Source organism: Amblyomma maculatum, chromosome 5 (genome assembly GCF_055883805.1).
Source record: "Amblyomma maculatum isolate TAMU_Amacu chromosome 5, ASM5588380v1, whole genome shotgun sequence".
Taxonomy (NCBI): Eukaryota; Metazoa; Arthropoda; class Arachnida; order Ixodida; family Ixodidae; genus Amblyomma; species Amblyomma maculatum.
In genome coordinates, this window is record NC_139348.1 from 120,575,797 (window position 1) to 120,593,571 (window position 17,775).

Here is a 17,775-nt window from a genome sequence, read left to right on the forward strand (position 1 = left end):
AGCTCAAGTGATCGGCGTGACGCTGTGACACCACACCCCACGTGACACTAGGATAGAAGCTGAGCTACCAACTCAAGCAGTCGGCGTAGCGCGGTCGCAGCCGCGGTGCAGCGCGTGACGTCGCACCCCATGTGACACAAAAGCGAGAGATGGGCTGGCAGGAGCTGCCAAATTGGGTCTCTCGTTTCACGTGGGACGGTTATGGTAAAATTAGCCTTCTAGGATCCTGGCATTCACGTTACCCCTATATGTCACTAAGGCACGTTCATGCGGCTTTTTTAAAGTGGAGCTTTATATGTGGCCTGAAGAAGATGAAAAAGAGAAGAAGCAGAACGCTCGGTCACAAGCATCGAATGCTTTCGCACAATATTTGGTTCAGCAGCGCTTAACCCTTGTAATTTTTTTAGTGCTCTAAATGCCGAGTGGGCAGTTATACTCGGCCGGACAGTCACACTCATACGGCTTGGTCAAAGCAGGGTTTTATAACCCTGTTGGATGGTCGCTTACTACAGGTAGCTAGATAGTTTAGTAGCGCAGCACTGCATTATAATAAGAATGTCGGGTATTAATTAGCATTAATCAGCACTAAATAATACTATGAAAGTGATTAATTGAGCAGAAAATACATGAAAGCTCACGAGGAACCGCAAAGGGATCAGCAGACGACAGCCAATGACGCTATCTCGTCAAGCCCTTAGAAGCGGATATAAAGTGTCCATCATAATTTATTTCCAGGTTTTTATTATTTTCAGCTTTCCGCTTTATTGCGATCCCCGCCGGGGTGGCGCAGTGGTTACGGCGCTCGACTGCTGTTCCCAGGGATGCGGGATCAAATCCCGGCCTCGGCTGCCGCTTTTCGGTGGAGGCGAAAAGCAACGCGCCCGTGTGCTGTGCGATGTCAGTGCACGTTAAAGAACCCCAGGTGGTCGAAATTTCCGGAGTCCTTCACTACGGCTCCTCTCATAGCCTGAGTCGTTTTGGGACGTAAAACACCACAAACCAACCAACCAATTCTATTGCTATATTCATTTAAGGAAGCTTCCAAAGGTTTCTTGTTCTCAAATGTTCGCTCCCTGAGACCACATTTTAGAATTTCTAATACCCCGGCTGTTGCCTAGTCCCTTAGGCAACCGGTTCGCATGCGGCAGGCGCAACGTTCGATTCCCGGCACCACTGGGTATATTATATATCGATTACAAGTCACTCGCCCCCTCCCTTTTCTTGCCGTCTGGCGGTCGTATTAACAGAAGCGAATTGCTTGGTAAATGGATATTTCACCATTCCTTATGCGAATAAATATCGCTTGTGTGATAAAGATTTCTCGCCAGAAGCTGGGTGCTATCAAAGTGAATTCATCATCGAAAACCCTGATAACATGAACAAGCATACCAATTAGCATTCAGCACATATAAGTCTCTGAACAAACTCGTACTAATAAGGCCGCCATCGAGTTTGTGAAGTGTTGCAAAACTTTCAGCTTCCCTGAAGGGAAAGTGAGCCTCCTTTTCAGACTCCCAATCACGTGTACGGATCTCTTCCTTCAAAATAACCTACTATTTTGCCTCAAGCGCAGATTTACGGAAAACTTCATGTTTAGAAAAGATGCGTATTGTGGTATTATTTACACTCTAGAAACATTCTCGTCGGCAGAAAATAACACAGGCGGGGGGGGGGGGGGGGGGGGGGGGGGGGGGGGGGGAGGGATAACGTACATTTTTACTGAAACTTTCTCGCCCTCATTCACTCGCGCATCAAACAAGTCGTGCTCTTATTTTGTTATTTTATGTCCTTTCCTCCCTGTTCTGGGCATGCCGGCTGAAGAATACGCCTCTACCAGCCTTCGCTAGCTTGATCAGACTTGTTTTGAGAGCATGAGCGGCATGCTGTTTAACTGATTAAGAAGAAGATTATGCAGCTTCTCTGCCCGTGGCAAGCCGCATTTGCCTGCACGGTTTTATACCATTTGAGCTACGCTCCGACGCGAGTATTATCTGCGAGAAGCTAAAGAAACTAACTGCCTCAGAGGAGTTCCATGTTATTCCCTCGAACAGTAAGTACTACTTGAGTGCTACAGACTAATGCGATAGAGGCGGTACAGCGCCGCACCGGGACGCACGAAAAGATACAGCCAAAGGAAGGACATCTTTTAAAGCATGTCTAACTTCAACCATTTCAAGGTTTTTCTGCACCGAACTAGTTTATACGGGAAAACGTAGGATGTAGAGGATGTAACCATAACAATTTTACCGAATGGTTGAGCGCAGTAACCTGCTTGAGAGCACACGGTAGAAACAATCACTGTGAAAACCATTCCTTGACGAGATCACAAAGAAAACCGGAGGAGCGTTTTTCGCGACGCTCCCTGCACGCATCTCTGTCAAAACTAGCGCGCGAAACTGCTCCGGTCTTGTACATTGCAGTTTATTTGATTTAACTTTTATACTCCAAGTCCGTACCCTATTAAAAGGGCGGTAGTCTAGAGCAAGTGAAAGAGTGCGTGCCTTGAACCACAAACGAGGAACTGTCCGTTCCAGCCGACACGGGCAAACGCTGTGAACGAACACATTAAGCGGGTGAAATGCGCAGACACCGGGCAAATGGAAAAGCCACGTGCGCTCAAAGCAAGCGTTGTGTTAGTTTCTTGTGTCTATTTTCAAGCATGTTCTGAAGTAGCGCGCAGGCTTAAAGTTATTTAAGTACCACGCTAACCGGCTGCCACGTAAGCGCCGTTCAAATTAGCTAGTGAGATTATGAAAGCGCCCGAGTTCTTACTACAATGGAAAAAAAAAAAAGTATTTTGCGGAACGACAGGCGCAGCTCTTCTCCCTCGAGCATGTCGTTCTTCAGCAATGCTCGCCCCAGCATGAAAATAGCAAACGCGTAGCTTAACCCGGAAACAGCTTACGGAAGTTTTATTAACAAGTAAAAAATACGGGCGAACAGTGGCGGCAGACAGGATTCTCTGTGTAAAGGAAGCACCGAGATCAATCCAAGTACATATATATATACATGTGTGTGTGTGTGTGTGTGTGTGTGTGTGTGTGTGTGTGTGTGTGTGTGTGTGTGTGTGTGTGTGTGTGTGTGTGTGTGTGTGTGTGTGTGTGTGTGTGTGTGTGTGTGTGTGTGTGTGTGTGTGTGTGTGTGTGTGTGTGTGTGTGTGTGTGTGTGTGTGTGTGTGTGTGTGTGTGTGTGTGTGTGTGTGTGTGTGTGTGTGTGTGTGTGTGTGTGTGTGTGTGTGTGTGTGTGTGTGTGTGTGTGTGTGTGTGTGTGTGTGTGTGTGTGTGTGTGTGTGTGTGTGTGTGTGTGTGTGTGTGTGTGTGTGTGTGTGTGTGTGTGTGTGTGTGTGTGTGTGTGTGTGTGTGTGTGTGTGTGTGTGTGTGTGTGTGTGTGTGTGTGTGTGTGTGTGTGTGTGTGTGTGTGTGTGTGTGTGTGTGTGTGTGTGTGTGTGTGTGTGTGTGTGTGTGTGTGTGTGTGTGTGTGTGTGTGTGTGTGTGTGTGTGTGTGTGTGTGTGTGTGTGTGTGTGTGTGTGTGTGTGTGTGTGTGTGTGTGTGTGTGTGTGTGTGTGTGTGTGTGTGTGTGTGTGTGTGTGTGTGTGTGTGTGTGTGTGTGTGTGTGTGTGTGTGTGTGTGTGTGTGTGTGTGTGTGTGTGTGTGTGTGTGTGTGTGTGTGTGTGTGTGTGTGTGTGTGTGTGTGTGTGTGTGTGTGTGTGTGTGTGTGTGTGTTTTATTTCTGTCAGGCGGACTTCTGTTTATTTTGTGATCCAATCTCGGATATCTTCAAACCTTGCAAGTACCATTCTGCGTCCTGTTCTGATTTCAGCTTTCGAATGGCCATTCAAGACATCCTACTTGCTTAACTAGAAAGTTGGTCACCAGGGAGCGCCTCGTGCTGTCGTCTAAAGTATTTCGAGCCGCCCATTACGAAACGTGACGTCATGCCGATTGCAAGGTGCCTTTCATAATGGCGTGAATGAACATTCCGAACAATAAGCTTTGAGAAGATGTCATTTGGTTATCTAAAAAAAAGAAATCGGTGCCGTCTACTCTTAACATTAAAGCTGCTTACTAACCAGGCGAAGTCAGTCTTGGGGTACTTCCTGCCATGACACCTATACCTCAGCTCTCTCTGTCTTTTATCCGTAACATCGTTTTTCTTTTAACTCAGTACTGAATTTTCACGCCTGTCGCTAATGTAAGTGTCCTTTACAGGGTTCGCGTTTTCGATTTTCGGAATGTCCTATTCCGACCTCCAAAAGAAATTGTCGTGCAAGACAACAGGAGACTTGCCAGGACCGAGAGGGGAAAATGCTCCCAGCACTACCCCTGCCGATGGACGACCTCTTCGATGGCTCATTTGTGGATTGACCATCTCCTCCCGAACACTACTTTCTCCTTATCACCAGCTGTCCACACCTCTCCTCGTCCATTTCTGCAGTGTTTTCTACAAATGCCAAAATCAAAGAAAACGATAACGTGATGAACAGAGTCGAAGATATAAGGATGGATATGCAAAGAAGGAAACGAATACATTGTAAGCAAAAGTAAGACAGAATGAAAGAATGCGGGAAAGATGTGAAAGCCACCTGCGCCAAAAGTACTTCTCCTTGAGAGTCTCGCCAGACCTCCGTCCCTCTCTATGTTTTCTTCATTGCTCTATTTCTCTCTTTCTACGCTGGTCTGGAGACACAACACCTTTCTTCTGCCCACGCTTCCCGTTCGAGGGTCGATGGAGAAACGGTGTGAAAGGAGGAGGGAGGGGAAGAGTGAAGAAATGGGGAAGGCGGGAGCCGGTTTACTTATGCATCACGTACACCGGCAAGGCAGCATCGGAGGTCGCCAAAGGATCGCATCGCTCTTCGAAAGAGCAGGAGGAGCAGCGACAAAAGCGGCGGCGGCAGGCTCCCAGCTCACGCACAAGCGCACTCCAAACACACCTTCAACCTCCCCTTCTTCACTAGGTCCTTCCTCTCTTTCAACCTCCTTCTTTTCTCGCACGAATCCCACGAGAGACGAAGGCTCTCTCAAAACATCGTCGGCGCATCACCAGGGAGAACGCCGGTACGTGACTCTCGACTCGGCCGGGACATACCACCGGCGACGTCGTCGTGAAAGAGTGCTTGAATGCCACCCCCCCCCCTTCCCCTTTCAGCTCACCCGGTGCACACGCGTTATTTTATATATGTGTCCCTTATTTTATTTATCGAGCCGTTCACTTGGTAGCGTTTTGCCTGTGCGCATGTGTGCGTTTGTGTGTGCGTGTATTATGGAGGGAGCCGGCGCCTCCCCCACCGTGTTCGCATCGATCTCGGCGCCGATAACACGGACCCCTCTCGAGTGGGAAAAGACATCCCTAGCCCTCTTCCCCTGAACGCTCGTCTATTCCCGAATGCAGGTCTGAGAATAATCCGAGAGGAACAAGGCCTTTTTCGAGGCCCATACCGAGACGTGTCGTTGTGCCGCCCGGCCTGGCGCGGACGTCGAAGCAATGCCGAATACTCGTTGCTCTTTTTGTCCAAAGAAGGCGAGCAATACGAGACATGCTTGAGGATGTTGTCTGCAGCTGAACTGCTGAATGAAGAGAAAAAGAGCAAGCAGGGAGCCTCGTTCGAATACAAACGCAGGAATACTAACTGGTGTAATGTGGATGAAGTGGAAGAAACGCCTATACCGCGTCATCACGCGTGGCGACGTGATTTGACCGCGTCAAGCTTTCTTGCTGCATAGAGGTTTTCCTTCCATGCAATTTTTTTGTACCGGATATCAAGTTCCACAGCCCGCCTTAAGGCATAGATTACAGTGAAAGGTTTATCACCAGACTTACTTCATGAATTTCTGGTTGTAGCAATTTTCTCTTAACTACCATCATCATAATCAGCCGGACCATACACACTGCAAAGCGACGGCCTCTCCCATATTCCTCCCATTAACCTGGTCCTGTGCCAGAAGCATCCGCTTGACGCCTGAAATGTAGACATCTTGACTTTTCGACAGTGCACCTTGTAAACTATGTGTGTGTGTGTGTGTGTGTGTGTGTGTGTGTGTGTGTGTGTGTGTGTGTGTGTGTGTGTGTGTGTGTGTGTGTGTGTGTGTGTGTGTGTGTGTGTGTGTGTGTGTGTGTGTGTGTGTGTGTGTGTGTGTGTGTGTGTGTGTGTGTGTGTGTGTGTGTGTGTGTGTGTGTGTGTGTGTGTGTGTGTGTGTGTGTGTGTGTGTGTGTGTGTGTGTGTGTGTGTGTGTGTGTGTGTGTGTGTGTGTGTGTGTGTGTGTGTGTGTGTGTGTGTGTGTGTGTGTGTGTGTGTGTGTGTGTGTGTGTGTGTGTGTGTGTGTGTGTGTGTGTGTGTGTGTGTGTGTGTGTGTGTGTGTGTGTGTGTGTGTGTGTGTGTGTGTGTGTGTGTGTGTGTGTGTGTGTGTGTGTGTGTGTGTGTGTGTGTGTGTGTGTGTGTGTGTGTGTGTGTGTGTGTGTGTGTGTGTGTGTGTGTGTGTGTGTGTGTGTGTGTGTGTGTGTGTGTGTGTGTGTGTGTGTGTGTGTGTGTGTGTGTGTGTGTGTGTGTGTGTGTGTGTGTGTGTGTGTGTGTGTGTGTGTGTGTGTGTGTGTGTGTGTGTGTGTGTGTGTGTGTGTGTGTGTGTGTGTGTGTGTGTGTGTGTGTGTGTGTGTGTGTGTGTGTGTGTGTGTGTGTGTGTGTGTGTGTGTGTGTGTGTGTGTGTGTGTGTGTGTGTGTGTGTGTGTGTGTGTGTGTGTGTGTGTGTGTGTGTGTGTGTGTGTGTGTGTGTGTGTGTGTGTGTGTGTGTGTGTGTGTGTGTGTGTGTGTGTGTGTGTGTGTGTGTGTGTGTGTGTGTGTGTGTGTGTGTGTGTGTGTGTGTGTGTGTGTGTGTGTGTGTGTGTGTGTGTGTGTGTGTGTGTGTGTGTGTGTGTGTGTGTGTGTGTGTGTGTGGTGTGTGTGTGTATGTGTGTGTGTGTGTGTGTGTGTGTGTGTGTGTGTGTGTGTGTGTGTGTGTGTGTGTGTGTGTGTGTGTGTGTGTGTGTGTGTGTGTGTGTGTGTGTGTGTGTGTGTGTGTGTGTGTGTGTGTGTGTGTGTGCGCGTGCGTGCGTGCGTGCGTGCGTGCACGAGGGCAGTCAGGGCCGTAAATTCTCATTAGAGTTACTATTATAGGCTTTGCAATGTCTATATAGTCACTTTGCGATATATTCTTAGCACCACCGCTGCACTGCCAAAATACTCCTCATACCGAATAGTTTGTGTATTTGGCTTTTCCAAGCCCGAAATCGTCACAGCGATTGATTTCTGTATTTTAAAGTAAAACAACTTGGTACTATTCTGAGCGATGACTTCCAAACTGCCTCCTTGCAGAACAGGTATAGTGCAACGCTTTGTCATTGATGCAGCAAAATAAGGCGATATTTCTTCGTGCCTGATAAGCTTAACCTGAATAAAAAGTTCATTTTTTTTATGAACTCACAGTAGCTATTGCAAATCGCTATTCGCGAGCCGCGATAGACGCTGTTAACAACTCTTCCCCATTGCACATTTATTCGGATTCGTCCCCAAAGAAACTTATTTACATCAATGCAGTCGGGACCGTATTGACCAGTGTGGAAACAAAACTCATGTGAATAGCGACATGCATGGGAAAGGAAAAATACGTGACCCATAAACTCTAAAACATTTCTTAGAGTGCCATGAAGGTGATGCCCTGAGTGGTAGTTTGGTATTTAAAACCTCATCATCATTCGGGCATTGCACTGGCGCATAGAGAGAGTACCGTTCAGGGCAGTTAAAGCTTAAATATAAGCTTGATCCACCGCGCCCGAATGGAAAGTCAAACATAAATCCAACGCCTGAAGCACTCAGGGAACAACAGGTTAAATAAATAATGAGTCTCTTAACCCAAGCGTAATCTAGCTGCTTAATACGCTGTTTGCGCTCATAAAACAGGCGACGAGAGGCGCCAGCTTGCAGGCATAATTAAATAGGTCCGCATTCCTGCAATGTCTCGCCCACAAACACCTCATTATAGAGCGAACCTCCAGCGATGCCTACTCGTCCATCCTCCTCAGTCTGCTTTCATTCCGTTCAACTACATATAGTGCACCGCACCGTGAAGCACACTCCATTGAAGAACGGTGGGCCAACCACTCCCATAAGCGTCCAGACGGATCCCAAACAAGGATTCCGCCGATTCGTGTGCACTGTCGCCCAGGGAGACGTAGGCACCGACCAGGAATGCTTTTCCGTTTCCGTACTCCACCCAGCAGCAGTTTATACGCCTCGTCTCAAAAACACGCACGAGCGGTATTTCAAGGAAGTGGAGGCATGGACTCGCCGCGGTAGGAGGTAGGGAGGAGGATCGGGCAAGAGTGGAAGGCGAGGTGGAGTAGGGCGAATGCCTGCCAGGTCGCGCACCACAGAGCCATCGCACGTGCTTGCGACTCAATGCGGCCAATTTGCATGGACGGGAACTGAGAAGAAGACGCCCTAGCATATCCCGCCCTCCCTTCCTCAATCAAGGAGCTCTCGCCCTCAGGCGTCTGTGACGGCAAGCCGAGATTCTGCGAGTCCGGCTAGAGGATCGTGGCGTCTCGTTGCTAGGCGACAGCGCGACGAAAGACGACGCGACACGTTTTTTTTTCCCTCTCGCAAGCTCTGAGCTCGGTCTGTTCCCAGCGTTTGTTGGCGCGCTTGTTTGTGTGGCCTTTTGTGTAAGTGAATGTTTTGAGTGTTCGTATTTTGCATTTGTGTGCATGCCTATGCTTGTGTGTTACAGGAGTGCGCCCGTTCATTTCTGTACGCATTCGCGTGTGAGCCCATCTATCCGTAAATGTGTGTTTGTACATCTGCGTTTGTCTCTAATTTGAGCCTGCGCTGCACGCTCTCTTTAAAGTTTTAAAACAGCGTCTATACCAAGCACAGTCTTTACTGGTGTTCAACTTTGATGTAGCCCTAGGTGTCAAGTGCACAACGTTTACTTAACTAGTTCATTTCTATAACAGCAAAAGAACATCTAGCCAAGACTGCCTAGCGATATAAGCTCCTCTTTCTCACAGCCTGTAAATTAAGGGAAAATGAAAACATTCCTTCCCACTCAATTTGAAAGAAAGCAAAGTTATTCGCTCTTCTTAAAGGAAATACCGCACAGAACGTCTCGCAATAGAAGCAGCTCTTAGCGTGGATCAGGTATAGCCCAGTCGAAAAAAACTACAAAACATTTTCTGATGTTACGACAAACTTTCTGCGCGGTTTTTGACGGGAAACCTGTTGTGACAACAGAACATTCTTTAGTAACATCAGAAATTTCAATAGTTACAATAGAAAAGTGCTTCAGAACTACAGACAACAGAAATATAGTATAGAAAAACTACAGTACTACAGAAAAGTACTACAGAACTTCAGAAAAATCTGATGGTTACGACAGAACTACAGGATATTTTGTCGTATTTTTGACACAGTTCAGTAGTTTTTTATCGACTGGGAGCTGTGTCATATTTCGTCTCTTCGAGTACCAAGAGACGCGCGTTCTGCTGAAAATTGACCAAAAGTTTAATCCTGATCAAGAAGAGCAAGATTTCTAGGTTAGGCATGAGAGTTAGCAATCAGACTCAATAAACCCAGTTTGTTATTTCGCTATGCATACTCATTGCTGTTTTGTGGCTCAGCAGGGAGTCTGTGTCCTCCTTGAATGACCTTCTTCGAACTGCATAAAAATGTGCTTAGCGGACTGTGTCAGATCATATTGGCGGATATCGCCTTCGGCGAATATACAGCAATTTCACTGACTTCACTCAAGAACAGATCACTAGCGCAAACTGCGAAGGTGGTCGCAAATTTCGAAGCCCTCCATTAGGGTATCTCTCATAGCCTGGGTCGCTTAGGAATATTAGACTCCATAAATCAAACCTAACCAAACTGCCGCAAATTATAGGCGTGAAGAGTTTTGCAAATACAGTCAATTTCTACGCTTGACTACCAACCTTCGAGGTGGATCCGCTTGACGCTTGGCCACACCGCTTGTTCGCTGTTCGCATTGATCACGAAGATGCGTGCGCGGCTGGAACTCTTAAAGCGTATTTCAGTGTAATGCTGTTTGATTGATTAAATACTGGTTCAGTGTGAATCACGCGACATTCTTTTTTTTTTTCAGAAAAACAGGGCATAAGGCAGATGAGAGCACCATAGGGTGCAAGTTCCATAATTAGCGCAAAATGTAATATCAGAGACACCTATGTACTAGACGAAGTTAAATTCGAATTATTAGGGTGCTAGAGGAACACTAATATCAATGTTCTACAAATACACATGGAGGACAAAACGGGCAAGTAAACGCGGCGGCTTACTGAAAAACCAAAAGTTGTCCCGGGAAATAATCTCACAAAATCTCATCAAATCGCACAGACTCTCATACGGTGGACATCATTATAATAAAATATTGCACATAGTCTATGATATTATACAAGAAGCTATGAGATCTTACGCAATTATATGCGATTTGTATGTGATTTCTTATGAGAATTGAGTTAGATTGTGTGACAAAATGTGAGGTTATTTCCTCATAAAATTTTTTCAGTACGGTTAATTGCTCTGCAACACCGTAACTTTCCGCATATATTCCAGAACAGAAGCTCAGTGATTCATCGATCATCAGCACCAAAACATCAGTTTGAATAAAGAGATGCCCACAGCAGTACAATTCTCGATTATAAAATCCTATTGCACAGCGTATACCAATCGACTTCGGCAGGAATATACACCGGAAACAAGTCGACCTCACAAAACGTCGGCTACTCAATTTGTACACTCCGAACGAAGTAGTGAATCAACATCCCGCCACGCTCCGACTTCTAAGACTAGCTCTCGCACCGCTACCCATTCGCTATGCACCAGAGGCCACAAGGTGGCCTCATTTCTGGCCTCCTTTCTTGTCCCTCCACTTGGGTTTCCTGCATTCGCCGCGACGCCATTTCTTTAGAAGTCAGCGGGCTTCCTTCCAGCGAAGACTCTGTTTTCCAACGCAACATACCGCGCCGCCGTGCGCTCGCCGTAAGACAAAAAGTCGAACCAGCAGAAACGGCCGGGCCTCATCTGCGTATCCAGGCGGTCCTTCTATCCCTTCTCCCGCCTCCTTCCCACGCTCTTTGGGGACGCCTGTTGGGAAATGTCCCAGCTGCTCTAGCACGCCTTCCTCTCAAAACTCTGCCCGCTGTTTGCGCATATCGATATCGATGCACGCCGGCACGATTGAGAGAGATGCCTACGGGGTCCTCGTCACCGGTTGGAGTGTATGTTAGTCCTCCCTAACTCCATCGCTCCCTCCCCAACTACTCGTACATATCCCCGCTTTGGTCACAGCAGAGGAAGAGAGGCAGGCGGACACTGTTTGGACAAGCAACTCTGCACAGCGGGCGGCTAAAAAGCCTCTCGGCAGTCGTCATAAAGACAGGGATGAGTGCATTCCCCCGCCTCATTGTTGATCTTACGCGTTCAAAGCCGAGTGACGCTCTCGGAATTAACCTTAATTCCTAGAAAAGGTTGCTGGCATTAAACAATGATGCGCGTGTTTAATGACCGATGCGAGCTCTTGTGCAAGACGACGTGGTTGGGTATTGCATCTTACTGGCGCCGAGTTGTCGTGACCAGAATTCTAGGGGTCGTCGTCAGAGAAAACAACTGATTCCACGCAAAGCACACAGACTGTGCTTTTCTTTGTTCGTTTATCGCAATCGACCAATGATGGCGCTTCCTCCTCTGTGAAGTCATGGCAAGCTACCGGAAGCGAAAAATAAGCAATCAAAGAAAGAAAGAAGGAAAGAAAGCGCTGGGGATCGTGGCGAAAGTATGCCAATAACTATTTTTTGCGATGCTCGTCTATATATATATATATATATATATATATATATATATATATACAGTTGTGCCTCGTTAATATGTACACTTTGGTTTCCGACCAAAACTGTCCATAAAGCGAGTCATCCATAATAACGAGTCATGAATAAAAACAAAAAGGGATTTTATTGAGAAAAGAGAATTGTAATTAACGACTGCTTTTATACATAACGGTGCGCACTGGACTCACAATTTCACAGAACACCGGCAATTTTGAGTGCATTATCCTTGCCATTGTCGTCTTCGAAAAATTGTAGTGCAGTCTGAAGCGACTCGCTTACCATGACATCCGTGATGTTGGGCTTTGTGTTGGTCGAACCTTCGAGCACGAACTCCTCACTGGCCGATGAATCAGCGTCTGATTCTTTACTCACCGCCACTTCCAAAATGGCCTCTTCACTGAGCAAAGTAGCCGCTAAGTAGCTGCTTGATATTCTCCTGAGGCGAGGAAACAGCTGAGCTGTCGATACTTGTCCCTCGCAGCTTGGATTGACTGAGATGGCTTTTACCGCCGCTTATATTCACAGATTTCTTCGCGCCTGCGTTCAGCTCTATTCTTTTGCGTTTAACTCCCGCCATGCCAAAAGCCAGACTCAAGTTGAGGGTTACAGGTTCCTGATGCTGTGCACTTTTTTGCCTAGTTAACCTTTCTGCCTTTTCGTTCTTCTGATTCTTTTTTTGCCTTGTACTGTTTCTGTAAGGAAGCAAGGGAGTCAAGTTGGCAAGCTGCTATGCAGAGGGTTATCGAACATCCCATCTTCTTGGCGCCGTTTTTATGTGTTCCCATAAAACAAACACTGCAAGCTGAAGTATAGTTTAGAACGACGGCTAGCCGACTACGAAGAGCTCAGACCTTGTCAAGGCCACATCGTTGACTCAAAGCGAAGCCGACATACGGACCGCTTAGTGTGCATAGTTTGGCAGTTCGGCAGCGTAACAGGGACGAAAACCAGGAGCATGAGAGGGAAGCGCGTCCAGGACGGGACGCCCGGTCCCGGTTGCGTGTTCGTTCGTCGCCTTTCTTTTGTCGCTCTACTTTGTGAGTGTGTCTTAAGTTCTTAACTCTCACCGAAAAGCGTTAACGGCTTCATGGAACACATATTGCGCTTTGGGAAAGAAAACTTCAGTTCCCACCGCCACTGTAAGCACTTGTCTTTCTTCCTGTCATTTCTTTATTACGCTTTTACCGGCCTCTCTGTTCACGTTCAGCAGAATTTATTGCAACCACATGTTGCTGTTTTCCCGACTGCGGCGGCACTTCCGCTGCACCCAGAAATCTCCTGGTTCCCCCCTTTCGAGGTCTTTCTTACGTTGACCCTCGGTTTGCTGTGTACGTTCTTCTCTGCTCTTTTGCTCCCCCTCTCTTAGAACGGCGACACGCCCGCTTTGGTTCTTTGCAACCCCACAGAACTCGTTCAGGCATCCCGCCGTATCGGCTGTCGCGGAGGTTCGCGGGCGGCGTGCCCTTCTTTAACTTGCGTTCAGACTCCTCTGCTTTTTTTTTCAAGCACTGGCCATATTAACGAGACAAAAATACATGGACCCAAGTGGGGCGCGTGCATTCTTCCCCTGTCCATTGTCCGGACAGTGAGTTTCCATATTAACGAGGTATAAATACATTGAAAAGGTTTCGTCCCCAGAAAAACTGTCCATCATTCGGGTCGTCCATATTAACGGGGGTCATATTAACGGGGCACGACTGTATATATATATATATATATATATATATATATATATATATATATATATATATATATATATATATATATATATATATATATATATATATATATATATATATATATATATATAAATTCATGTTATGCCGTGTCGCAAAGGAAGACAAAAATTTCTATGGAAATTTCGAATGTTTCTAAACGTCATTGAGCTTTTAGGGCCACCGGAAATGATAAGGGCGCGGGAAGTGTCTCATATGAAAAATTTTGCTCCAAAGAAAAAGACTCTGTCGAGGCTCTACAGTTGGCTAAAATTTACAAGTTAATACATCTCCATTCAGTAAAACGGTGTTCGCTACTACCGGCCAAGAGATGGCGCTAGTCACTGAAATCCAAGAACTCTCTGCATCCAAATTTGAAATTACGCGCAGTTTCAAAATCATTTTTCTGCCCCTAATCGCGTGCTATTGAATGATTTGAGCTGACAAATGCAGCTTCGAAAAGTATTCGAAAAGTATTTGTCGCCTCCCATTTGGCTATCGCTCCTTAACTCGGTTTAAAGAGCATGTTGGGTAGAGCACTCACGCTTGATGCCGCTCCAGAGCCTGGGTGGCCTGGCGTGCGCCCTCTTCCGCATGCGCACAACCACGTCCTGGACCCGGTAGTTGACGCCCTTCCGGATCGAGCTGGGCGCGTCGTCCTCCACGGTTCCGGCGGTGGCTGATCCCGCTAGGCCTCTCCGTGAAGGTGGGCCACAGGAGCCAGCCTCGCTGGAGCCCCCTAGTGACGCCGAGAGGCGGCCACTCCACAAGCTGCGCGTAGTGTCATCCGTGATGTAGCCGCCACGGCTGTAAAAATGAAAGCACGCTCAAAATAGGGAAATTTTCTGGGGGACACTTAAGTTCCCTCTCTACAGGTATGACGCGGCATCGTCAATTTCTCCAGTTATCTAAAAATTAGCCGGAATAGACATTGATAAATACTCGATGTAACCAAGTCACACGGATGCCCCTGCATGACGTTTGAGGATCTAAGAATAGCGTGTCTTATTCAATGCCATCGAAGGGTCCTGGACAGTTCGATTTACACACCACCCACCCACCTGGGACCAGAAACTCGAGTTGTCGCCTCCTGCATTTTAGCATGATATCAATACGTAACGCAACCCGCCGACGAGCCCCGCCGCGGTCGTGCAGTGGTCAGGGCACTGGACTGCTCTGCCGAAAGATGCGGGATCGAATCTCGGCCTCGGCTTTTCGGTGGAGACAAGGCGTCGTGTGCTGTGCGATGTCTATGCATGTTAAAGAATCCCGAACGGGCGAACAAAATTACTCCGTAGCCCTCCACTACGAAGTCTTTAACGCTGTTGAGATATAAAGTGCAGTTAAAGTAATCTAAACAAAAAATAAATCACGCTGCCCATACATATTTCGTAATGAAAAAGGAGAGCTAAAATGGCAAAAGGGGGATTGAAATCTTATCTCACATAAATTTACGGCGCTATTTATGGATGTCTTCTCTCGTTTGTACCGACTAAAAATGGGGGATTTCTATCTGTCTTCATGACGCTTACAGTACATGTACCCGAGATTGAACTCAAAAGGAGAAAGTATTTTTACTTTTGATTCTTTTTTCGTTGCTTTGCTAGCGCATGAGCGCCTCTCGTCCCGCTTCATCAATAAAGAGTTTTAGTTTACCGTGATCCGCGATCCGATACCGTGATCCGATACCGTGATCCGCTACCGCGCGTTCCATTGCTCACGCCCAGATTTCCTCGACGCCGATATATGACGCCACATACTGGGTGTCGGTAGTAAGACCGGCAGCGTCGGAACCAATCAGCATGTGCAGAGGGTAGAGGGTAACAGTGGCGGATCGCGGATCACCATAAACTAAATCTCCATTATCTCTCTAAACCTAAAGTTCCGCTAGCGTCACTAGCACGAATACACAAGATATACGGTATAATGCTATGAATATTTCGAAAAAAAAAAACGTTGCACGCGTGATTTCTGAGAATGTTCTTTCGGTTTCCCTTTCGACTGTAATCGACAGTCTGGAAGCCCGCGATCCACCTCAAACATCAAAACATTCACTGCTTAGGCTCAGTTTGCGCTGATCGTTTCCATATCTGCAAAGCTAGACGCTCTGCGTGGACCAGGGCTGGTGTTCTTTTCTCCATCATTTCCATTTTTTTTTTCTTTTTTTCCTCATTGCAGCAGAAGGTATCGCTACCAGGAAGCTGAATGCCGAAGTGCTTTACGTAACCTCAAATATACAATTCACTGCTTATATGTCCTTCCTACGGGGACGGTAACAGTCAACACCTAACTAATAAGTACACGTCCAAACTGATCGCCCTTATATCATCAAGGCAGTTTTCTTTTGTGGTCTAAACTGCAGTTCCACTCTGATGCAATATTCACCAAATATATTTATTATACTAGTACATTTATGCTCTCTTTTACAAGAAATCCTGAGGAGATATATGTACTCTCGATTAGCTGCTTTGTTTTCTCAGGTCTGAAGGTCGCTGAAATTGATGAGAATACAACCTCTGTCGTCACCCTTCCTATATAAACAGGAGCAGCAGATAGCGGTAACATGAGCAGTCGAGTTCTTGTTCTCCGAAGAGGCAACAAGAATAAATTTTGCGTTTTATTCCAACAAGTGTTAAGACCAGGTGTCCAGATTTTGCAGCTCTGACGTCAAGAAAATTGCTCCAAGCTGAATAGTTAACACGCAGTTACGTTACGCGCGGCGATACAGTAACGCACCGCGCTGAATGCCCGCAACATAACGTCGTCACAAATGACAGCAGTGATGCCAAGTGCACTGTACCAGAATAAGAAAATATTTATCATCAAAAGTAATTTCTCATAACTACGAGGGCAAGTCTGAAATTATGAGCCCTTTCCATGCTATTAAGAAATTGCTCAAATCTTGTCTCTTTTTCTATGCACTTGGTTCATCCGATCGCAAGGTTATGTATTTATTTCAAGAGGAAGGTTTCGGATTGTCCTGAAGATGCTTTTATGCGGTATGGGAAGATCCCATGTCCCAGAAAATCAGATGGTAATGTTCTTGTAACGAAAAAAAAAAAAGTATGGCTTGTCAAGGGGTAATGACTTCACAGCCACATCAGCTCATGCGGTAATTTCAAACATACCACAAAGATCACGTGAAACATTTCGTGACGCTTGGAAAGAAACGAATTCACAATGAGCTGTGCATTGGTTCAGTTTATTGGTTTCAACATTCGAAACCGGCTCAGGCTCTAAAAGACGCCCAGCATGAGTTGAAACGCGGATTAAAATCATCGCATATCTCAGAAAATTCGCTTTAAAGCAATTTTTATTGCCATAAGAAATGTTTCAAGTCCCAGGCGCTATCCCAGCCCACGCTTCATGGGTTTCAAGCCCAGTAGTTTGACGATTAGACCACGCATGGCAGCATTTTCCGACTCAGGAACGAACGAGGTTTTACATGCATGTTGAGTGAGTTTTCACGTGAAGTTTTCGTGCAAATGAGTATGTGTAAAATTGGAGATGACCGCCGGTCGCTACAGCGTCCTGTACCTGTAAGGCCTAACTTAGGTATTCCTTTTCATTTTATACTGCTTCCTACATTTTATTTATTTATTTATTTATTTATTTATTTATTTATTTATTTATTTATTTATTTATTTATTTATTTATTTATTTATTTATTTATTTATTTATTTATTTATTCAGTCATTCAATCATTCATTCAATTATTTATTTATTAAAAGTACCCCTAAAGGCCCTTCAGAGGAGGTTATTTTATGGGGAATGGGGAGGGGGGGATGCAATCTATAAACAATCGTGATACGTTAGAGAACACGCGCAGCAAAAACCTGAATATAAAACATTAGTTATAATATGAACATGAAGAACAACATCAGCAAAATATTCTACAAATTTCCGTCACAGTGAAGTAGCTGTTGAAATTACTTATTTCAAATTCTGTAGCGATGTCCATAGGCATGGATTGCTGAAAAAGCTTCGACTAAACCATTATTGAGCAGCCCGACAACGCATTTTACGGTATAGCGGACTTATTCCATATTGTTGAAAAAAAAAAAAAAAAGGGAGTCTACGATAAATATACATTCTCTCCTCAACCCCCAACCAAGAAAATTGAATAACTGCTCGCTATTTCTCCTTGCTAGCAATAAGCTAACAAACTTGCGCCAAACGCAGAGG

General features: G+C 46.2%; 1 protein-coding gene across 1 annotated transcript in view; it reads right to left on the reverse strand.

The window, feature by feature from the left end:
- Positions 1-17,775, reverse strand: part of LOC146189345 (equilibrative nucleoside transporter 4-like) — a 142,344-nt gene that overhangs the window by 14,010 nt on the left and 110,559 nt on the right. Inside the window, exon 7 of the mRNA XM_084605244.1 lies at positions 14,135-14,397. Coding sequence (XP_084461370.1) covers positions 14,135-14,397 — 263 coding nt within the window. The remainder of the gene's footprint in view (positions 1-14,134; positions 14,398-17,775) is intronic.